This window comes from Megalobrama amblycephala, linkage group LG4 (assembly GCF_018812025.1).
Source record: "Megalobrama amblycephala isolate DHTTF-2021 linkage group LG4, ASM1881202v1, whole genome shotgun sequence".
Taxonomy (NCBI): domain Eukaryota; kingdom Metazoa; phylum Chordata; class Actinopteri; order Cypriniformes; family Xenocyprididae; genus Megalobrama; species Megalobrama amblycephala.
Genome location: NC_063047.1, coordinates 5686180 through 5710779, shown reverse-complemented (window position 1 = coordinate 5710779; position 24600 = coordinate 5686180). Strand labels below are relative to the sequence as shown.

The following is a 24600-nucleotide window of genomic DNA, read 5'->3' as shown; positions in this document are numbered from 1 at the left end:
TTTCTATTAAAAGACAGAAATCATGTGATGACTATCAATTACTTAAAATATAAGAGTGATTAAATGCTATAAAAGTATTCTTATATTTTGCATATTAATAAGTTTACGCGTTCAACATAGGTTCGTTGTGTTTGTACACGTAAATAATCTTGCTTTAGGAAATCGACGTCTGCAAAATGCAATTTATTCCACATTGTAGCACTTTAAAAAGTAACTTATTATTTAATAATCCCCATATGTAGCATCCTGCAATTATAATTGGGCAGTTTTAGTTAAAGGGCAAGTTGTTAAACTAGTAGTTGAGTGTGGACTAAAACTTGCTGTCGTTGAAAAACTCTTTTGGAGGATGCGGCCCGTGACGTCAGGAGGGCTCTCGCGCTCTGGCTCACAATTGGTCCAGGGATGCTGCGCGAGAGCTCTTGTCACCCGAGCAGCCGCCGCCGCGCGCTGGCCAAGACTCTCGCATCTCTGAAACAAAATCTTCTCTTTTACACTCCAAAACAAACGGACTGACACCGTCAACAGCAATACACTCACTCCTTCCAAAACCAGGCTCCGCTGCACTGAGACCGGAAAAAGGCGAGCGACAACGACATACTAACTGTCTTTTTGTTTTGAGCTTGAATCTTGACTTGTTTATCTTTTAGTAGTTTGTCAGCGCGAGGCAATGGTCGCGAGAATCTTTTTGGAGAGGGCGCTGCGCGTGTGCGTGAGGGCTCGTTAAACACACAGACGTCTCAAGTGTCGGGTGCGCGCTAATGAATAGACTTCACTGAATTGATTTTTATATTTAGAGCTTTAATGCGCCTCTTCTCCCAACGGGAAATAGTGGACAACGCGGCAGAAACGGACGCACGCAGCGACCCCGCAGCATGGCATTTTTATGACATTTAAGGCTCCAATAAACGTACGGACAGCTCGGAGAGAAGACACTGACTGATTTTTATATGCTTTCTAACGGGTTTCGGTGTGCTAACGCGGTGTAAACTCCAGCCGGTGACAAAATGATGGCTGGCGGGGCAGTTCAGCAGAACGGGATCTTCTCCAGTCCTCAGCACCTTTCACAGTCGCCACACATGGACCAGGATCTCTCCGATTCCCGAAAGAGACCCCTGGAAACACCGACCGAGGCGAGCAGCACCAAGCGCTCCAACACTGGAGGTGAGATCCGATCGACAGTTCGCGGGTGTTCAGGCAGCTCTCGGGCCTGCTGCTCTAGATAAGTCATGTCAAACGAGACACTCGAGTCTGACTGAGTCGCGTGCCGGGTCCAGCTTTATTTTTTCTTTTCTAAATAACTGCTCTTTGACTCAACGGGAGTTCAGGTGGTAAGAATTGTACTCGTTTTTTAATTCGTAAGAAGCAAGAACATGTTTTAAGCACATGTGAAATTAAATGTCACAGTAACGCTCCAAATAATTAATACTAAAATTAAAAGGGTTTTGTCCGATTTGACCCTGTATGACCCGGTGGGGTGTAGCTGGGGCTGATGCTAAATTGAGCAGAAAATGAATGAAAGGGAGAAAGCGCACATGCTGCTGGAGTTTAATCCCTATTCATATGGAGTAACAGATTCCATTGGAAACAAAAGATTGAATTCCCCTCTATAGCTTAGTTTGAAGCGCTTAATACATATTCAAAAGAGCATTAGGGTCCATTTTGATTTAGAAAAGTTTCCTTTAGGTTTTGCTGATAATGTAGGCTAAATCACTTGTGCGCACAACAAAACAGTTATTCATTTCTTAAAGCATCCTAGATTTACAAGTATGCTCAGTTTCTAGGTTGGATTTTTGTTAGCATATTTAGGTTCTGATCCATATTTATTCAGACGGTGGTCCGAGTCATTGATCTTTACTAGCCTAATAGCTGTAAAGGTCACGTGATGAACACAATTCTATTCTGGAGATCTTTTACTCTATAAGTGAGTGAGTGGATATGTTGGATTGGAAGGAAGCGAAAAGAAAATCTAACGTTGTGCGAACATTTCTGTGAGTTTAGCTCACGGGGCGGCAGTTCCCGCTGTGGAGACCCGGTGCAGCTGTCCAGCGTGTGTTTTAACTAACATCACCCCGCGTGCGGGTCACACACACACACACACACACACACACACACACACACACACACACACACACACTGCCGTTTATGTCACAGATTATGCACAGCTAATGGTTTTCGGTTTTCGGTGTTCGGAGCTATTGAGGCGAGTCGAGTGTGTTATGAAGGGTTTATAAGTTTAATTCGTTGAGACAACGACTTCTGAATCTTTATTCACACAACTAAACTATAGATAGACAGTACACAAAAGTTATTAACTAACGAATTTGACAATTAGTACTCACTATTTGTGTGAACAATTTACATTGATATTTGATTTTTATTCTGATTTTGCTTAGTGAATATGATTCATAGGAATGCAATGGCACATTTAACTATTATTATTATTATTTTTAACTGTATTATTATCGTCATTATTATTGTTAAATAATGTGATACATTGATTAACAAATGATTCAAAACTGTTCCTATATTTTCGATACGGACTGTACATGATAATGTTATAATCTTCTAAGCCTTCAGTGTATTGATACAATATAGCAAGCTGAAGGCCGATTAAGCACTGTAAAACACAAAAATGAAAAACTTTAATGAAATTTAAAACATAGTTACCAACTGCAGTGATAAGTTCATTGCATTTTTTTACTTCATTGATTTTTAACTATGACTGATGTAGAAAATCGAGCTAAAACTCTGAACTGAAATTGAGTAGAAATTACAGAAAAGACAGTGGCAAATTTGAACATTTTTGACTAGTGTGTTTGACAGCTTTTGTCAAAGCATCTCATTAAGCACAGTCTTTTTAGTCAGTAAGTTATGTCATTGTTCACTGGCAGTTCTGACCATCATTAATTCTGTCCACCTATCTGGCTTTGTTAATTAAAACATAATCCTATCAATGGACGCACCCTTCCCCCTTACGTGACCTTTGACCCAAAGAGAGCGACGAAGAGGACGGTCAGTGATTGAGATGTTCTTTATGCCCTCCCTTTTGTAAACAGCCATTGATTGCTGATGCTAATTTCACCAGTGCACACACAGAGTGTGTGTGGCCTCTTACCAGTTGCAATTGAAATGGCATGTTAATGTTGCTAATGGAGTTTTTGGCAGAGCTATTTATGTTGGTGTGTTTTTGTGCGGTTCGGTATTAGATCAAAAGGTGCGAGCGAGAGAGAGTGAGAGCGAGCCGAGAGAAGGACACAGGTGCCCTTGCAGTGTGTGGTGACGTGAGTTGACTGTGAATTGGGCAGGTGGTGGGGAAAGGAGGGGCTAGAGAGAGAGAGAGGGCTCATGTATTCTAGAATGTCCAGTGGATGTGTTGAACGTGATCGGTTTGCCTGAACAGAAGCATCTATACTTCTGCATGCTGCATCTCTGACACCCAACAGAGCATGTCGATATACCTTGTATGGATATGTAGGGAATTTATCAAGCTCAGCTGAAAAAAGCTACTATGCAAATGAAGTATGACCCTGGGACTGAGCTCAGACACCCTCCCCCCGCCGCGTGTGCGCGCACCTGCACGCTCGCGCTGGTTGGGTATAGCGTCGCTGGATTTATAGGCAGTAATTTAGTTGGCCGGCCCCTTGGCGCTCTGCGGCAGATCCTTTCTGCCATTTTCAAAAATCTCTCTCTCTCTCTTTCTCGCTGTGTTTCCAACATGGCCGTCCAAGGAGCCCACTGCCTCCCCGCTTTCGCTCTATACCTCCTCTCTGCTCTCGCAAGGTCACTCCCTCGCACTTTTACTCTTTCTTTTTCGTTTCCTCTTTCTCTCCCTCCGCAACCTCCCTCCATCCTACCTTTTCATATTTCACCCAAACGTGAGCGAGGCGCTACGTCTTTTATAGTGCTGCGTCAAAGTGGTGGTGGGGGGGCGACGAGAAAGAAAGCCTTGGTGTGTATGTGTGCGAGTGTGTGTGTGTGTGTGTGTGACGCTGGGGAGGGGTGCGGGGTGATTGGACACGCTAGGTGCCTCTCTGTAGAATGCAGCACAGGGCTGGAGCTCTCGCTGAATATGGATGAGAAGGAAAGCAGAGGGTGATGCAGTAGGAAGATTCCCCCCGTCAGTCCGCCTCTGCCTGAACAATACCAAACCTCTCTGCTTCAAACACTCACTCACATACACATACACACACAGCACACACATACACACACGGCACATAGCAATTGCATTGCCATCACACACAATCAGAGAAAGAGAGAGAGGGAAATTGAGGGAGAGAGAGCAAGAGAGAGACGGGGGCTGACTGCGGGTATGGAGGGGAGGATGCGCTGACGTTGTCCCCCTCTCGGATACGAACCTGGGGAAAAAGGTTGACTGGCCACATTCCTTGACGGCGGCAGAGCTTCTATGATCAGCCTGCAATCGGGCATCGCTCACAGGTCCAGCCTCACGGCGTCCATGGCTATCTGAACCCCACCTCCAGCACGCTACAGCAGAATGGGTAAGAAATTCGGTCCCCTTTTGTTGACTTGTTGAATGCGCGTGTGCGGATGAGTTGACCGTTTCGCTTTGCGTCTTTTGTTCTTTCGCCCTTTCTTCTCCCGTCCTTCGTCCGCGTCTCTTCATTCATTCTGTGGGAAGGAGAGACTTGCTTGTCCTTGCAGTGTGCCTAGGACAGGCCCTCCTTTTCACATGCAGAGTGTGTGTGTGTTGCTTGGGGGTGGGGGGGTTTTAACAATGCAATCCCTCTTGACCCACTCCCTCTGTGTGTTTGCATGACACTCTGTTCACACTCTATGTGCTGTGTGTAATCATAGGTTTGAGCCCGTAACCGTCTGACTGTGTTAGCGGCTGTGTAAGTATGGCTCACTGGCAAACAGCAGCAACAGATTGTATTATTTACTCAGACACTCACTGCTGAAAACCTGTTACACCAGCTTTCCTTACATCATCACCGCAAGCAGGAGCGCACGGGTGAGGAGCGCTCCCAAAGCTCTCGTCATTCTCAAATCACTGCTGCATGAGAATGTTCTCTAGGTTTTCCTTTTAACCACAGGTAAGCGACAGCAGACCTTTCCATTGGCTCTTTGTGCCTTCAGAATGTCACCTCCAAGTCATCTTGGAAACGATGGTGAGGCGGTCGCGATGGAGAGAGTGAAGTTTCGTTTTTCTCTGGCCAAGGTCAAACGGTCCTCACGCTGACACTGCCGCTCTTTAAAAAACGGCTGCCGGAGGTTCGCTTTCCTGCGACGCTGTGGCGTGCTGGTACGACGTACTTCAGTGATTGCGAGAGCTCTGATTGCCCTTTCTATATCCTTTCCGTTCGTATGAACGCACTCACTCTTTTCTTATCTCCCCTCCGGCTGCACTCTTCAAAAACCTCCATCATGGATTCCTGAGCTTGTGTCCACTGCGTCCTGTCCTCTTCCTCCGTTCACTGCAAAGTGCCCTCATTAAACAGTCCCTCTAACAGTGTCTGCATTCATTCCATTCACACTCGCACCCTCCCGTTCAACAGACCGGTCATTGATAAGACCGGGATCTGCCCAGCTGTGTGTGTGTGTGTGTGTGTGTGTGTTTGCTCGGCTGCAGCGAACATCATGGACTGGAGTCCCATCATTACCTGTCAGTCATGTGTGTGTGTGTGTGTGTGGCAGAGAGCATTGAGTCGGATGAGGCAATGATGTAATGCATATCCCACTGCGCACCTGGAGCGCTGCAGAGGACAGGTACAGATTGAACCACTCTGCACTGCTCTATCCAGATCTCAGTCGTGTCCACTAGCCCCTCTCGAGGGCCCTACGAAGGGAGCTGGTGTCCTTGTTTGAGCATTTGTGTATGACGTCGTCACAAGATGAAGTATTTGTCAGACGCTGCATGTGTTTTATAGAGAAACCCAATGTCAGTCCCAGCGCAGAGAATAAAACAATCTCTCACCCTCTGACATTTGCACATATTCATTTAACAAATTATTTTCTCTTAAGTGACTGAGCACAGAGCAAAGTCAGTCAGTCAGTCAGAGAGAGATAGGGAAAAAAGAGAGGAATGAACAAAAGAATAGCAATGCTGCAGCTTTTAGATCTGTATAAGTGAGACAGGAATGCAGTTTTTGTTTTCCTTTTTCATGCGTTTCTATAGGAATGTGTGGAAATGTGAGTGATTGGGTCGCTCTGTGTTTTTCTCGAATTGTCTTTTCAATTTAAATTCTGCTCGGGTATCTTTCTAACTGTGCATTGCACGTTCAGCTGCGCTTAAGCGACTTATACTGCATGTGAGCATGCTTCTTTCTTTCTTTCTTTCTTTCTTTCTTTCTTTCTTTCTTTCTTTCTTTCTTTCTTTCTTTCTTTCTTTCTTTCTTTCTTTCTTTCATCTTCCTGTTAGACTAGATAATGTATTACAACTGAAGCTAATGTTTGCTTTGATCCTGGTGCCATCTACTAACTGGCCCTCCCACTCGTGGCTTGATTATATATGCCTGGGCTGACAGTTACATTTCTCTGGCTTTCCCAGATTCCCCGATTTTCTGGTATTAATGGGATTGTCTGGATAGGACGATTGATCACATATCGACCAGACTGGCCTTCCAGTTGTGAGAGAGTGTGTGCTGCATTTCTGGAAGAACTGCACAAATGCTTCACGCCAACATTAGTGTACAGGTGAACGCGGTGACGTGTATGCTATGTAGCGGACTTTGGTGTGATTTAGAATGTATCGAGCATTCCCATAGGAGAGTCAATCAGAGTTGCTTAGAGACCATAATATTTTCACCTTCTCCCTGCTGCCCCTCCCCTCTCCTCTTCTCCTCATCTGTCCTCTCCCCTCCTAGTTGCTTTTTTCCTCTACCACTCCCTGGAATGGTCTTTTCCTTTTGGTAGAATATTCCTTTCTTTATTGCTAACAAATCTTTTGCTTCCCAGCTGCTCCTGCTTTATCTTTTCTCATTCTTTGCATGTTTTTCATTTATTATTAGCGTGTTTGCTCTTATTCTGCAGTCCCTCTCTCTCTCCTTGTATCTCTGACTCTCTCTCCTTCTCTCTGCAGTGGTAAAGGGTCAGCTGCTGGAGATTGGGGGCATTTGAGTCTGCGAAACCCATCTTATCTTTCGGATTTACTACAGTCTCTGAAAGACACTGATATAGTACACAAACACAATGTACTTTTGTATCTGCTTCCATTTTGTCACACAATACATTAATAAAAATGACCTTAAATACCATCTCTGCTACAAATCAAATTAAAATAGTTATTGAATTGTTTTAGCTGTGCCAACAATAACATTAAGAAGGGTATATCGAATATTCAACATGGCATGAGCGATTAAAAATGTCATTGTGATGTCATGATGGAATATATTTGCATGTTTAGTGCAAAGGGAGTTTGATGACTCTTGTATCATATTTATTTATTTATTTTTTGATGTGATGTAATCACCTTCTGGAACTTCCCTTGCTTTAGCAATGCACTCTGGGCCATATGTCGTGTTTAGGATGTGTAATATTGTGGTGGGAGAGGGAAGCCTTGTCCCCCCGGGAACCTCTGAGTGACTTATGCGTTGTTGGCTGGGTTCTTCTGGACAAATCTGAGGATTTAGCATCCATATGCTCCTGCCTGAACAGCCTTCCAGGCAATTACCCACAAGCCCACGGCCTTAGTATAGTGAAGTGCTACTGCCTACACACCACCCGCCACATACTCTTACTTAAACCTCAACTTCTGACTGTCACACAGAACCTCCATGCTGAGTATCTGAGCTGTTTGTCGGCTGTCCGACCCTTTGTGTGTGTGTGTGTGTGTGTGTGTGTGAGAGAGAGAGATGGTGAAAAAGATAGTGAAGGACACAAAACACAGAGATAGTTTGGTTAAATTTAGACCTCTACCAACCCAAAGCAGGTCATTTTATCTCTGCATGGGGAAAAAGTGGGACAGAGGCAGAATCAGTAGGAACTCATCAGGGAGAGAAAGAGAGCGAGAAAAAGTGAAGAAAGGAATATAAATGGAAAAGGAGGGGAAGTGAATATAAGAACCAGACGCGTCTCTCTTCATGTTTAGTTTGTATATTGTTTGACAAGGAGGAGTCCTAGTGAGGAGCACTCATGTGGTCTCTGTTTGGCTTCATGAGGTTTTCAAACTGTTATATAATCTTACTACAGTTTTACAGAAATGTGTAACGCATCCCAAAAATCCTCTAAATTAAACATGACTACAGATTGCACATAAATAACAACAAAAAGACATGATATCTTTTATCTTTTATTTAGACATATATCTTTTATCTCTAACTTTGTTTTCGTTTTTGTGTGTGTGTGTGCAGAGGAGGGTGAATATTTCCTGAAGGTGTTGATTCCCAGCTATGCTGCTGGTTCAATCATCGGTAAAGGGGGTCAAACCATCGTCCAGCTTCAGAAAGAGACTGGAGCCACCATCAAACTGTCCAAATCTAAAGACTTCTACCCAGGTATGCATCACATCTTCTGTCTGGCTTTAATGATGATCAACATTAGTTCTTCATCTATTTATAATTTATGTTATTAGATCTGTGTTATAAATCCTCACAGTTAAATCATTTTATTTACTGTGCAACAGATGGTGGAGTTAATGGTGCCATGCATAACTCTCGTTCAGGCTAAACACTCATGAAAATAAAGATCCTTCGATGTTTTTTTCCTTCTCCTTATCAGTAACTATTTTTCACTGTATAAGATTCTTGGAGACAATTTTTTTTATGTCAGATGGTTCTTCAGATCAGTACGTTGGTTTTTTGGTTCTTTAAAGCACAAGCACATGGATGGTTTTCTAGTGAACTACAGAATAAAAAGTTCTTAAAGTTATTCTGTGGCATCAAGCTGTAAAACCATTTTTGGTATTAATTGGAGTATTTATTTTTAGAAATGAAGGATAAAAGTTGTGCATTTTTTATAATAAACAATCTTTACTCTCACTGATAAACAGTTTTTTTTTAACACCAGTAGATGGAATTTCTAGAATTGTAGAAAATGGCAAGCTTTTAAGTGTTCTGAATGTTATGCAGAAGGTCTGATGGAGGTAGATTTATGTGTACGAGAATGTTTACAGATGTTGGCCTGTTTGTGTCATTGACTATAGTATCTTTTCCACCATGTGTCATTAAGAAGCTGCTTTATTTTGTAGCGTGAAAAATAAAAACGGCAGAGAATGACAGTGGAAAATGTGCCCATAGGGAGAGGAAATATGTGAGAAAGTGTGTGTGTGTGTCGCAGCTGTGAAGCGTACAGCTGAATATTGTGAGCATAATTTGTCTGTGAATAGCTATGTTTTCATTCATTAAACACACCCGTTACAACTAAAACTATCCTGAGACCACCTGTTCTGCCTTTCACCCTTCCACTAACACACACAAACACACAATCTCACTCTCATTTGCCTTCTCACTTGCTTTCGCATAGTTTTTTTATCCTGCAAATACATCCCAACAATTTTAAAATATTTTATAAATTTCAAATCATTTATTTTCACTGTGTTTAACAGCACAACGTGATAGCACCACACAATATAATATATGATACAACCAGGGTTATTCACCAATCAGAATTTAAATGAGAATGACTTTAAGTTCAATTTCAATTACTGAATTTTAATTGAATCCTAAATTTGAACTGAGGTAGCAAGCAGGGGGCAGAAATGAAAATTGAACTTAATGTAAAGAAGTTAAATGAAAAAAAAAAAAAAAAGCTTCATGGTTTCCACAAAAATATTAAGCAGCACAACTGTTTTCAACATTGATAATAAGATTCAGCATATTCATCATTTGACACTGGACTGGAGTAATGGCTGAGCTTTGCCATAACAGGAATAAATTACATTTTTAAAAATAAGAACAGAAAACAGTTTTTTTTTTTTTTTTTTTTTAAACAATATTTCACAATTCTATTTCACTATACTGTTTTACTCTATTTCTGATCAAATAAATGCAGCATTACTGAGTATAAGAAGTTTCTGTCAAAAACATCAGAAAATCTTACTGACCCCAATTTTTTTAATGGTAGAGGAGTGTTACTGTACATATATTGATATACATAATTTCTACGGCTGGGTAAAAATATTGATTTCTCGATTTTAATTGATTCTCATTTTTATGAACAGATATTGATTCTTTTACTCTATGCTGTTTTCAGTTGATGCAGAACAGAACTTTGTAGCGTTGCCTCCTATCCAATAAATCGCTATAAACTTTGTGCTTTTTTAATTTTGATATGAAACAAAGTCTTAGATTTCAAATTCTCTCAATTTTATTGTGAAATTCAACCAATAAATACCATTTTGGTGCTCTTTAATATGGCGTGACAGATTGCTGTTGCTCCCTCAGATCAAGCGGCACATGAACCGATCAACTCTTCATCTTTTCTAGTAGTTCTAGTAGTAAAGAAGTTAAATTAAAATGAATTGAAATTCAAAGAAGTTCATATAACTCTAATATAACTATAATTTAAATAGAAAAAGAAAAGTTCAAATGTTTTTTGTTGTTGTTGTTGTTTGTTTGTTTAGTTTTTTTACTTTTTGAACCTTTTGAAGTTTGAAAGTTCATACTCCATGGATAGATGGATATTTGATTTCTTCAAAATTAATAATACATTTCTCTTCTATTATTCCAATTCAAATTCCAATTCAACTTCCTGTGTGCTGTGACCAATTCAATTCAAAGTTAATTCATAAATTCAGAATTTTGCCAAACCCCGAGTACAAGAAGTAGTGCTGCTCTGGCACAAACACCAGCACATCCTCAATCATTCTGGTCTCTGATATAATAGCAGCTTCTCTTCCAGACCTCATTTATCTTATGAGACATTGAAAGGGAAACATTTAAACTCTCTCTGGCTCGCAAGAGAGCTATAAAAAGAATTCACCTACAGCTGAGCGGTTTTACTCCAGCCAGCAGCGCTTTAACACACACACTGTAGTCTGTCACACATGTAAATTACAATTCAGTCTTTTCTTAAAACTCATTTAACTGCAGTCTCTTACCACAAACCACACCTCCTCAAAGAGGGCAAGACTGAAATGAACACTGCTCACACAGACACTAGTGCGTGCTTTATTGGAGCATGTTTTATTTGTAAGCCTTCAAAATCTTGAAGTGCGAATGTTGAAACTGGTTGTGTGTTGTGCTGTGCTTCAGATACGAATAGCCTGTAAAACATCACAGCCGAGGAACAAACACTTGGTCGGGTATGCATGTGTGTTGGAGCTCTCTCTCTCTCTCATACACACACACACACACACACACACATGCAAGGCAATATCTCTGCACTGTTGCCCGGAAACAAACACACACTACCAACAACCACATGCCCCCGCTTCCCACATCTCTCTCCCTCCAAAAAAAATAGAAGATGATCATGACAGTATATTTAGGACATTGAATGATACTTTCCACAGCAAGACTGAACAAATCCAAACTTGAATTCAGGTTGACACAATGCACAGACGATTGTGTAACAATAACTCATCTCTCTGTTCATGGTGAACAGGGTCCAGTCCAACGTGAGCTCTTTGGTTTCTCACAGTTACAACAGTATTTCAGACAGTCCATGCACTTCAGGGCAGTGAGTTGCCAGAGATTAGGAGATTTTATGTGTGTCCTGCACATTTGTGTGGTGTGTCCCACAGGAGTGATGTGGTTAGAGATGACAGGTTCAGAATTTGATGCATTCTGAATGAATTATATCATGCAGCCATATGTTCATCTGTCTTTTTCCTCTGTGTTACAACAGCCCTTATCATTCTTTCTGGTAGATGCATTTATACTTAAAGGTGAAATTGCTTCTTTGAAAATGTAATGTGTGTTTCCATGACCTTAAAAAATATAGTTCAAACAATAGAGCATGGTGGTGCTTGCAACTCCAAGGTCACTGGTTAAGATCCTAGGAAATTCATGAACTGATCAAATGTACATCTTGGCTTGAATGCAGTGCAAGTTGCTTTGGATAAAAGTGTTTGCCAAATACTCAAATGTAATTTAAACACAGCAATGTATCTGTATGCCATTATTTACTTGATTTATGTTAAGCTTTATTAACATATTTTTTGTATTGTATTGATATATTTTATGTACATATTTGATACATATACACTATCATTCAAAAATTTGGTGTCAGTAAGTTACAAAAGATTTGTTTCAAACAAATGCTTTTAAAGTTTCTATTTATCACAGAATCCCAAAAAAGCTTCATGGTTTCCACAAAAATATTAAGCAGCACAACTGTTTTCAACATTGATAATAAGATTCAGCATATTCATCATTTGACACTGGATTGGAGTAATGGCTGAAGAAAAATCAGCTTTGTCATAACAGGAATAAATTACATTTAAAAAAAATAAAAACAGAAAACAGTTTTTTTTTATTTTTTTTATTTTAATTTTAACAATATTTCACAATTCTATTTCACTATACTGTTTTACTCTATTTCTGATCAAATAAATGCAGCCTTACTGAGTATAAGAAGTTTCTGTCAAAAACATAAAAAAATCTTTCTGACCCCAATTTTTTAATGGTAGAGGAGTGTTACTGTACATATATTGATATAATATACATAATTTCTACGGCTGGGTAAAAATATTGATTTCTCGATTTTAATTGAACAGATATCGATTCTTAAGAAGAATAGATCTTTTACTCTATGCTGTTTTCAGTTGATGCAGAACAGAACTTTGTAGCGTTGCCTCCTATCCAATAAATCGCTATAAGTTTTTTGCTTTTTTAATTTTGATATGAAACAAAGTCTTAGATTTCAAATTCTCTACATTTTATTGTGAAATTCAACCAATAAATACCATTTTGGTGCTCTTTAATATGGCGTGACAGATTGCTGTTGCCCCCTCAGATCAAGCGGCACATGAACCGATCAACTCTTCCTCTTTTCTAGTAGTTACAGCACCAAATAAACATGAATGAACATCAAAAGGTACGTTGAAAGATACAGTACAACTTACCGTAATCCTTATATATTGAGCAATTTGCTAAATATATACACTTTATTACATTTTCATTATATATATATATATATATTACGTTACGTTACGTTACGTTATTACGTTACGCAATTCATTGGTACTTTTTAACAATATCATGACCAGTGTTGGGGGTAACGTGAGTTACATAATCAGATTACTTTTCCAATTAACTAGTAACTTGTTACTTTTTCAAATAAGTAATGCAAGTTACTTTGTTTTCCCATTTATTGACTGACATCTTTACTGTCACCATGTTGAGAGAAAATGGGAGTAAGGAGTGGAGTTGTTGTGTGCGCTGTGTAAACATGATGGTTATTAAAGAGAGAGACTAAATGTGAGCATGCATTTACTCATCTCACTTGCACAAAAACAGATTAGTATTTCTCAAAATAAATAAACAGTAAAATGCAAAATCAGAATATTATGCACATTTTGCAATAATTAAATAACACACATACCTGATGTATTTAAACTTTATTAACCAATGTCTTTGCTGTTGACCTTCGATTATTCAATTCCATAGTGATAAGCAAAAATGACTTTAGTTAAATATCAAATTTGTTTCTTTTTTTTTTATTGCTTAAGAATTAGTGTTGAACTATATTCTCTTGCATTTTATTCTTCTTCAATCCAGAATGGCAGCACAGCTGAAAGGTTTGTTTGAGATGGGCCCTCTATTGTACAGGTGTGAATTTGCATTGGGTTGTGACCCACCAATTGAGAAACACTGGTTTACAGCATTAGTTGAGTTTTTTTCCCTTGAGAAAATTTCCCATGTACTGTACCTGATATGAATCAAAATCAAATTGAACTGCAAGCTTGTGAATCGAAATTGAGTCGTGAAATCTGAGTTAATACCCAGCCTTAAAGGTTTAGTTCACCCAAAAATGAAATAATGTAATTTATTACTCACCCGCATGTCGTTCTACACCCGTAAGACCTTCATTCATCTTCAGAACACAAATTAAGATATTTTTGATTAAATCTGATGGCTCAGTGAGGCCTGCATTCACAACATTGACATTTCCTCTCTCAAGATCCATAACGGTACTAAAAACATATTTAAAACAGTTCATGTGAGTTCAGTGGTTCTTCCGTAATATTATAAAGCGACGAGAATATTTTTGTGTGCCAAAAAAAAAAAAAAACTTTCAAAACACTGCTTCGGAGCTTTGCGAATCGAATCAGTGACTCCTATCAAATGGCTAAACTGCTGAAATCATGTGACTTTGGTGCTCTGAGTCACTAATTCGATTCGCAAAGCTCCGAAGCAGTGTTTTGAAATCGGCCCATCACTATATTGTTGAAATATTGTCTTTTGTTTTTTTGCCGCACAAAATATTCTTGTCGCTTTATAATATTAAGGAAGAACCACCTTTATGGATCTTGAGAGAGGAAATGTCATTGCTTTGAATACAGGCCTCACTGAGCCATCGGATTCAATCAAAAATATCTTAATTTGTGTTCCGAAGATGAATGAAGGCCTTACGGGTGTGGAACGACATGAGGGTGAGTGATAAATGACATTATTTTCATTTTTGGGTGAACTAACCCTTTAATTTAATTTTACATGTGCATTTTGTCTATATGCTAATGTTATGTTTTTTTTGTGTGTGTGTGTGTGTGTGTGTTTGAACAGGTACAACAGAGCGCGTTTGTTTGATTCAGGGTACAGTGGAAGCTCTGAATGGAGTACATAACTTCATCGCTGAAAAAGTTCGTGAGATGCCTCAGAGCAGTCAGAAGACCGAACCAGTCAGCATTCTCCAGCCCCAGACTACTGTTAACCCTGACCGTGTTAAACAGGTTCGTTTGGGAAGTTGCTACTACTACACCACACCAAATCCAAACCGTTCCTAGTTATTAAATGGGTGATGAAGACTTAAACATATCAGACTTTGCAGTTTAGGAATTAAACATGTAAGTCAGTTATTCCCCTAAACCACAGCGTAGGTCATAATATTTGTAATATTGTGATTAGTTTGCTTATGGAATGACAGCAAAGACAGTGAGTCTTTGCTCACTTTTTACATGTGTAGTTACAATTACTCAAGCAGTTTGGATGTGTACAAGAGCAATTACATGACATTTTAAAAGGTGAATTATTGTTTTAGTCTGACTAGAAATCAATTTCTAAAGTGCAAATGTACTTACTGTCAGCTATCTGACAGTGATAAGCAACACTGAAGACAGGAAAATATACCAGCCCAGAGGAGGCAGAGGGCAGGGCAGGCTGGTGGTTGTTCCCCAGGGAAAGAGTGACTGAGAGGGGCAGCAAAGTGTGAGAGCAGTGGGTTATTTTTACCTGCTTGATCTTTGCAGAATGAGAAACAGAGAGGGAGTGAGAGAGAGCAGCTGCAATGTAAGACCGGGGATCAACAAATGGCTGAAATAAGCACTGACTTAAGAGCCAGACCTTACACAGTCACTCACACACACACACACATACACTATTATATGCTCTTAAACGTATATGTGCATTCAGGGTTACATATTGTAGCTGCAACTTTCTTTAAACATATGCAAACATTTTTTACTGTGTAAGTGTGGACAGAAAACAAACATCTACATAACCAGCACAGACACATTTGAGCTTATTGCAGCATCTATTTTTGGGGCTGTGTGCAGTCTCATGCATGTAATTCTGTTCCTCAATCAAAGTGACACTTCCCCTCCTCCACAGGCTAAACTGATCGTGCCCAACAGCACAGCAGGACTCATCATCGGTAAGGGTGGGGCAACAGTTAAGGCTGTGATGGAGCAGTCAGGAGCCTGGGTACAGCTTTCTCAGAAGCCTGAGGGCATCAATCTGCAGGAGCGCGTTGTGACAGTGAGTGGGGAGCCGGAGCAGAACCGCAAGGCAGTGGAGATCATTGTCCAGAAGATCCAGGAGGACCCACAGAGCAGCAGCTGTCTAAATATCAGTTACTCCAACATCACCGGCCCCGTGGCCAACTCCAACCCGACAGGATCTCCCTTCGCCAACTCTACAGAGGTGTTACCCAATGCTGCCGCAGCAGCTACAGCTTCCACGCTCCTTGGCCAGGCGGGTCTCGCAGGCATGGGTGGGTTCCCTACGGCCATGTCAAGTCTTTCCGGTAATGATCTGCTTGCCATTACATCTGCCCTGAACACTCTGGCCAGTTATGGCTACAATACCAATACACTGGGGCTTGGCCTTAACCCGGCCGCCGCATCTGGGGTGCTTGCTGCCGTTGCGGCCAGCGCAAATCCAGCGGCTGCAGCAGCAGCCAATTTGCTTGCTACATATGCCAGCGAGGCCTCTGGAGGGGGCGGTCACCCTGCCGCACCTAGTTTAGGGGGCTTCTCGCTGGGCTCTCTAGCAGCTGCAACAGGGGCTTCTAATGGGTACCTTAATCCCTCATCACCACTGGTGGCATCGTCTCTGCTGGGCACAGAGAAGCTGGCAGAAGGTGGAAAAGAGGTGGTGGAGATCGCTGTGCCAGAAAACTTGGTCGGTGCCATCTTGGGAAAGGGTGGCAAGACTCTGGTGGAGTATCAGGAGCTGACGGGCGCTCGAATTCAGATCTCCAAAAAGGGAGAGTTCATTCCAGGCACACGCAATCGAAAGGTAACCATTACGGGGTCGCCGGCAGCGACGCAGGCCGCCCAGTATCTCATCAGCCAGCGAATCACGTACGAGCAAGGCGTCCGAGCCACAAACCCTCAGAAGGTGGGCTAGGGATGGACAGGAGCGGGGAGGGGAACAACGAAAGCGAAGGAAACCAGAGAGAATTGATAGATGACTGAATGAAATCGATGGAAAAACGGGATGGGTTGGAGCGAGAAACATGTCCAAATATTTAAACACAAAATAAGGACAATTACAAAACAAATGAAAAAAAAAAAGATCTGATGGAACTGTGGATAGATAACCTGTTTGGGAAGAAATATGATATTTTGTGATTGAAATTCTGCTGTATTTTTAAAGTTGTTACGTTGTGTAGGTCAGAGTATCGTGCCCTGAGGCACTCAGAGGAGGAGGAGCTCAGACTTCACTTTCTCTCTCTTAGCCAGGGTCTTTTGAATTCTATGTTCTGTTTTTTGGCTTCCATTGCAAAACCCTCACAGTTTAGTTCATACCTGATCCATACCCTGAGCAAGGAGAATGGGAGTTTGAAGCGGTCCCCCTTTTGATATCAGTAAATTCAGTCTCCACAAGTGTAGGCCTGAAATGAAAATGAAGATACCTATGAAACATTTCCATAGGTACTCTTGGTTTCCCCCTTATTGTTTTCAACTGAGACTTAATCCAAAACACCTGCTGAAAGCTTTTGATCTGCATTACATTACTAATATCTCTGTGATTATTCTCCATTATGGTCAGTTCACACTCAGTCTCTTTTAGATTTACTCAAACCTGTGATTCCAGGTTGACCTGAATGTATAAAGACTTCCTGATATTGTTGGGGTTTTTTATATGTAAATAGAGTATCAAATTGAGATGCTGTCAAAAGTAGATAGCTAATCTTCAGCCACAGACAGACAGAGACAGACATCATTTGTCAAAGTTCAGATACTCGGCATTAGAGAACTGGAATGTAACACGTACATACAAGTGCAGTTTAGTCACAGGATCCCACTTTGGTGCTATAAGAAAACACATTTGAAGAGATTTTGTTGTCATATCTACTGATTTTAGTATTTATGGGAGAGTGTCTCGAGAGCCCTCATGAATTATTAGGGGGCATTTTGCGATTTACTCATGAGACTGAGAGCGAGTGGATATTCAAAAGATCCTGCTAGAGCAGAGACACAACAGTAGGATCTTAAAAAACCGTCTGTTTTGTCTCACTGACTTTTAACTCTTACTACAGAAAACCTTTGGACACACTACCAAGGAATTGAAGTCCTTAGAATCCTGAACTTGAAAAATAATTGGACCTGTTTAGACAGATGTACCTCTTAACTCCTCCTCTTCCTCTGATTGGAGGAGCCAGGCAATGTCCGTGCCTGTTTCGTTTGAAAGGAGCTCAGGTTGTCATACCTCATGTTTGCGAAGAAGGAGAAAGATTTCCAGTTTGTATGCAGTGCAGCAAATTCTTGGGTGCATTACAGATGCCACCTCGTTCACGTCGCCGTTTGGCAGGATGGCAGCAGAGGTGTGGTTGAGGTAGTGAACGAGAGAATTAAATGACACACAGCTTTTGTACCCTGTCTGAACTTATTCGAAGGCCGGAGGATACTACTGTCGACCTTCAGCCTTCTTCTGTAAAGCGGCGTCACTGCGAGGTGAACTCTTGCAGGCTAACTGATCATAATTCTGCTTCCTTTGAGAAACCAAACTGCAGGCCGTAGCGTCAGACGCACAGCTCCGTTTGCCCAACATTTCTAAAGCATTGCAGGAGAGTTTCATGAGCCCTCCACCTTTTTCACTGATCAACAGGTCATCAGTTGCACAGAACGGTGGTGATAGTTACTCATTAGTTAATTCCACAGTTGTACACTGCATCAAAACGTTTGCTGCTAACAGCATTTTCGGTCTTGCCAGCAATTGGCTCTTGCATGGAGAGTGAGCAGGAGCTCCCGTACAGGGCGAGCAATCGTCTCTGAACCACACTGTGAATCCAGCGGCCTGACGCCATCACAACTATGGAATGTACTGTACATATTTCACACCATCGAGAGTGCATCCACTGAGACACGGCGTGATGGAATAAAGCAATGAAACCAAGCGAGCACAAGAACACGGGCCACGAGGCTCCGCTGTAGGAACGTCTACCTGTAGTTTACCTTGCTCTCTCGCAAAAGCAGAGGTCGCCGAGGGTCCGATTCCCCCCGCGCCACCCAGACCTGTCATTAATTAGCAGATCTCCATTTGAACCCTGGACTTCTATATATAACAACACTGCACAGCCCAATCTACTGCTGACCTACATACACACTCTAAAAGTCATTCATCATCTCCCTCCAACTACCAACCCTCTAATCTACTCGCTAGAGGCGAAGCGGAAACGTAGAAAAAGAAGGGAAGAGAGAGGGGGGGAGAGAGATGGAGAGAGAGAGGATGAGAGAGTAACCTATTTATATCCATTGCATAATTGTTAGGAATATTAACATTTCCACATATCTCATGATTGCTGTTTAAATACCATTCAAAGTATAACATGCCATACGCTCACTTAATGTACTTCCAAACTAGTTACTGTATTTCAGTACCAGCCGTGAGATATCAGGTTCTCCAAGTATAAATTGTTGTTCAATACTGTTTGGAGATCAAACTGTACCTGATTTCAGAAGCACAAGCACTTGGTGCAGCAATATGAGGGTAATATGATTACAGACAAAGATGTCATTTATATTTGTAGTAAAACAGTTCAAATTTGTTGATGCTCATGATATTAGGGTTAATTCTGTCTCTCACTCTCTCTCTGTGTCCTCCCTGTCTTTGCACTACCTCTTTTTCTTCCACTTTCTTAGACCCCCTCATGTCTTGCTCTGCTACCACTTTTCCCACGTTCTGTTGTCTCTCCTTTCACTTTCTTCCCCTCCAGGCTGCCGGTCGCCACGGATGTGTTGTGTGTGTGTGTGTGTGTGTGTTTATCACAGAGGGTGTGCGTGTCTCCACAGGGGCTGATGGGTATTCTGCCGCATCGTGAACACCATACCTCTGGACTAATACACCACATACAGTAGTCTAACATTAATACATGTGATTAGATTCTCGTGCTCTCTGCCTGATTGATTCCGTATTCTACCTTGAATCTGTGCTCTGAGAGAACGTAGAGGTGTGTAAACCCAGAGCAAAGAACTCTGGTTAAAAAAAAAAAACAAACAAACAAAAAAAAAAAAACAATAACCTAAGGGAGATGGATGTGATAGCCACCTCAAACTCAAACGATGACGTCACCATCGTTTGTGCTCTGTGTTCTCTTTCCTCTCTCTGAGAACTATCGAAGATCATTTCTGCATTTTCCTTCATTTTTTTTTAAAAATGAAACTGTGGAATCCGTCGCGTCTCATGTTCTTTGTGTATTTTGGTGTAGTTCCTCTAGTTTGTGGTCTAAATGCAGTCTTGCGCTGTTGGTTTCAGTGTGTGATTATCCGTTATACTCGTGTGGATGATGAAAGTGCCAATCAAGCCTGGTTAAGATTAGCTTTGCAATTTGTTTGTGCATTAGAGTTGCTCTCTTTGGAGTGCTGGTGTCCATATCTACGTCATTGATAATTTTAGATCGACTTAAAATGTAAAGAACTATTGGAAGCAATATTGTAGCATGTTGTCAAGTTTTGTGTTTTGTTATGTCTGTTGTATGAGCCTTTGGATTTACTACAAATTTTGAATGAATAGGTTTACATGTACTTTTTTGTAATACCGTAAGTTTAAAAAAATTAAAAAATGCTGCTATTTGATAAGTGAAATATACAGAAATATTTTAGTTGAGAAAAAAACGTCTGGTCTGTTGATTAGGATTGTGCTCGTTTTTTTGACAGGGGTATAAACGAGGTGTATCAATATTAATTACATAGACGCAGTAATAATAGTCAACCTGTGCCAAACTAGACCTTCACAGCTTCTCGACATGTAGGTGTGTGATGAAACATTAGATATCGATAACTTATTTAGAAGCATTGAACAAGTGCCAATTAATCAATATCTTTTAGTTCCAATGAAAAGATAATCAGCGAAGGAACAAAAAAAAAAAAGACAAAAAAAAAAACACAAAAAAAAAGACAGCGCAACGTTAGCATTGTTTTGACCCCATAGCTGCATAGACTAAGAGAAGAATTGTTTTATGCATCCATATGGTTTTAATGACCTCAGTAGAGGCATCCTGTGCATTCGTTTGACCTGTGGCTTCCGCACTGCTTTTAAGTCATATTGTCTCTGTAGGTCGGCATGGAGTAGGCATACACATGTTATACGCATTCATAACACAGCCATTTATGAAAGTGTGTTTTGTGGATTTAGGTGTTATCTTTTTGCACGTCTCTATTGCATGATATCCAAGTGAATTATTGAGGGGTGGGAAATCAAAACAGACAAACATTAAAAAAAAATTAACGTCTTGCGTTGCTCTGAGACACACTTCTGTGTCACAAAAGAGCGCTTTTTCTTTCTACCACTTCATTTGCGTTTCTCTGGTTTGTACCGCTTCTGTTTTTCTCGGTCAGATGGGTGTGGTCTTCTAAAGGCCTAAGAACTGCAGCATAACCACGGGAACTGGAGTCAATCCGGAATTCATAAAAGCGAGAGGATTCCAGTTTACGACGGCGGAATGTGTACGTACTTACGTGTGAGACTCCATCTCTCTGCCTCTAATGCATGGAAACGTCATTTGAGTTGAGTTTTTTGGCTACGGTCGTGTTTATTCATACGAGGAGTTGCGTTCATCGGTTTCAGACTTCTCTAGTTTCTCAGCTTGATTCTCCTAACCCCACATGTAATTTATGAATGTATTTACATTTGCATAAACTGAAACAAAATGTTATTTCAATGTTAAATGTCTTTTAGGTGTGATGTTTACGGCGGAGGTTGTAAAGTTCATGTAGCTCTATCATATCTGTCAGTGTTAGGAAGGCCCAGAGCCACATTAGCACCCAAATTCATTTCTCTCTCTTCCTGTCTGCTGATGCATCAAATGCACTTTACTGAGCATTAGGTCCCATCACAAACACACACAGTGTAACCTTCTACTGGATGCAAAACTGAACCAAGCAACCTGTTTTTAACATGGAAAACTTTGACAGATATATTGTTGTTTTACCTGTTGTTGTGTTTTTATTCTTTTCCTTCTTTGGTGTTTGTAAATGAGTTGTAATTTTTTAAAGTGTGTTTATTTTTGTATTTCTGTTTATTTTTGGGGAGGAGAGGTCAGAAGGAGAGTGTGTGTGATATCTGTCCTGCATTCCACTGTCTCTCCTACTACATTCCCTTCAGAGTGTGTGTGTGTGTGTGTGTGTGTGTGTGTGTGTGTGTGTGCGCGAGTGAGAGCGTTTGCATGGGTGTTTGTTTGTGAGTGTCTAGATAATGACACGCAGACACTCTTGTTACCATTGTAATTGCCAACTGTGTGAAGCTGAACTGCTTTGAAAGTGAAAGGTGTTATTTTTGATTTTCAAAACTGTACGTTCTGTTCAGTTTAGAGGAATGGAAAATAAATTGCAGAAACCTCTGAAAAGTTTGTCTTCTCAATTCATTAAAACGGTGTTTCCCAACATTTTCTGTCTCAGGTACTCCACAGATTTAAGTACCCCTTCATTGAATTCATTTAGTATTATCATTAAAGGTATAGTCCACCCAAAAATGTAAATTATGCCTCATATCAATCCAAACCTGAATGACTTTCTTTCTTCTGTGGAACACAAAAGAAGATAACATTGCCAATATTCTTCAAAACATTCTTCAAAATATCTTCTCTTTGTGTTCTGCAGAGAAAAGAATACAGGTTTAGAATGAGTAAACGATGACAGAGTTTACAGAGTTACAGAGTTTTGGGTGAACTATCCTTTTACTATTACTAAGGTCACTAATATTAATAAAGTAAAAAAGGAACAATTAATGGGTGAAAAATAGACTCACCAATTAGCATATTTAAATTTTAAAAACTTGCACACATTTCACATGTTTTCTTTCATGAAAATAGGAAGATGATTTTATACTTGTTCTAAATAGACCTTTTTTTTTTTTATTATTATTTTTAATATATTTTATGGTTGCTTTCATTTATAATGCTTTTGGTTGTCTGCTCTTTAATAACAGTTTGCAATTTTACCAGTTGTGATTTGTTTCTTAATTTAATTGTATGTATGTATATATATATACAGGGAGTGCAGAATTATTAGGCAAGTTGATTTTCTGATCATATTTTTTTCCCAAGCACATTTTACCAATTCCAATCCACATCAATCTTAATAACTACTATTAATATTGTTTTTAATCATTTATAAGTGATATATAATTGTTCATGAAGGCTGGAAATGAAAAATGCCTTATATTCAGGTGTGCAGAATTATTAGGCAAGTTTTCTTTTACAGGCAAAATGAGCCAAAAAAGAGATTTAACTCAGACTGAAAAGTCAAAAATTATTAAATACTCATGAGAAGGACGCAATACTAATGCAATACTAGAAATTGCAAAGTTAAAGCATGACCAAGGGACAGCAAAATGCTCATTGGGTCAGCGGGGTCAGACAAAAACAGGTGGAAAAGAAAAGACACGTTAACTGCAAAATAATTAAGAATTATGTGTGAAACCATCAGGAACCCTTTAGTCTCCAGCGCCACCATTTTCCAGAACTGCAACCTACCTGGAGTCTCCAGAAGTGCAAGGTCTCAGGATCTCAGAGACTTAGGTTAGCTAAAGAATCCTAAAAAATGACCCGCACTTGATAAGAATCACAAGCTGAAGTGTTATAAAATACATGAAGACTGGGTTTTTATAGGCCTTATAAACAGACAGCTTGAGAGTGACTCCTGAAGGACCAACACCACATCCTCTTGTACCACTGTTTGAAGAATTTATCTTCCAGAATCTGGCAGTAAGTTTTGGAAGATCATTTTTAGTCCATCTCTGCAAGACAGACATTTCAGGATAAGAGATGGACTAAAAGTGAACTCAAACACCTTACTGCCAGATTCTGGATAAATTCTTCAAACAGTGGTACAAGAGGATGTGGTGCTGGTCCATCAGGAGTCATTCTCAAGCTGTCTGTCTATAAGCCCTATTAAAACCCAGTCTTCATGTATTTTATAACACTTCAGCTTGTGATTCTTATCAAGTGCAGGTCATTTTTTAGGATTCTTTAGCTAACCTAAGTCTCTGAGATCCTGACACCTTGCACTTCTGGAGACTCCAGGTAGGTTGCAGCTCTGGAAAATGGTGGCGCTGGAGACTAAAGGGTTCCTGATGGTTTCACACTTAATTCTTCACCTTAATTCTTAATTATTTTGCAGTTAACATGTGTCTTTTCTTTTCCACCTGTTTTTGTATGACCCCGCTGACCCAATGAGCATTTTGCTGTCCCTTGGTCATGCTTTGACTTTGCAATTTCTAGTATTGCATTAGTATTGCGTCCTTCTCATGAGTATTTAATAATTTTTGACTTTTCAGTCTGAGTTAAATCTCTTTTTTGGCTCATTTTGCCTGTAAAAGAAAACTTGCCTAATAATTCTGCACACCTGAATATAAGGCATTTTTCATTTCCAGCCTTCATGAACAATTATATATCACTTATAAATGATTAAAAACAATATTAATAGTAGTTATTAAGATTGATGTGGATTGGAATTGGTAAAATGTGCTTGGGAAAAAAATATGATCAGAAAATCAACTTGCCTAATAATTCTGCACTCCCTGTATATATATATATATAGTATTTTGAATCAACGCATCTTTGGTGTTAAGGATGGGTGTATATTTCATCAATATATTGCACAGTGCACACACAAATAATTTATCCATTCCAATCTCACATAGCATATTGCATGTGCAGCAGAGCCAACACAAACTGATTTTGAAGCTCTCTTCTCTCCCTCTCCCTCTCCCTCTCCCTCTCTCTCTCTCTCTCTCTCACACACACACACACACACACACACACACACACATACACACAGACACACACACACACAGTTGTTTGAGTGGTGATGCTGTG

The 24600-nt window shown here is 40.3% G+C and overlaps 1 protein-coding gene across 3 annotated transcripts; it reads left to right on the top strand.

Annotated features, from left to right (window-relative positions):
• Positions 1-78: 78 nt before the first annotated feature.
• Positions 79-22128, top strand: nova1 (NOVA alternative splicing regulator 1). Of its 3 annotated transcripts, none has more exons than XM_048186999.1 (4): positions 79-1161; positions 8310-8453; positions 14625-14791; positions 15669-22128. In XM_048186999.1, the coding sequence occupies exons 1-4, from the start codon at positions 1005-1007 to the stop codon at positions 16686-16688; spliced, it is 1488 nt and encodes a 495-aa protein (XP_048042956.1). In that variant the 5' UTR covers positions 79-1004; the 3' UTR covers positions 16689-22128. The 3 variants fall into 3 exon arrangements, with proteins under 3 accessions (XP_048042956.1, XP_048042957.1, XP_048042958.1); XM_048187000.1 differs by lacking the exon at positions 79-1161 and adding an exon at positions 3916-4499; XM_048187001.1 differs by lacking the exon at positions 79-1161 and adding an exon at positions 12856-12936 and having other exon boundaries at positions 8351-8453.
• Positions 22129-24600: the final 2472 nt, after the last annotated feature.

Coding starts and splice junctions, on each gene's coding strand:
- nova1 (XM_048186999.1), top strand. CDS start 1,005: ATGATGGCTGGCGGGGCAGTTCAGCAGAACGGGATCTTCTCCAGTCCT. Junction 1,162..8,309: donor CAAGCGCTCCAACACTGGAG/GTGAGATCCGAT, acceptor GTGTGTGTGCAG/AGGAGGGTGAATATTTCCTG. Junction 14,792..15,668: donor ACCCTGACCGTGTTAAACAG/GTTCGTTTGGGA, acceptor CCTCCTCCACAG/GCTAAACTGATCGTGCCCAA.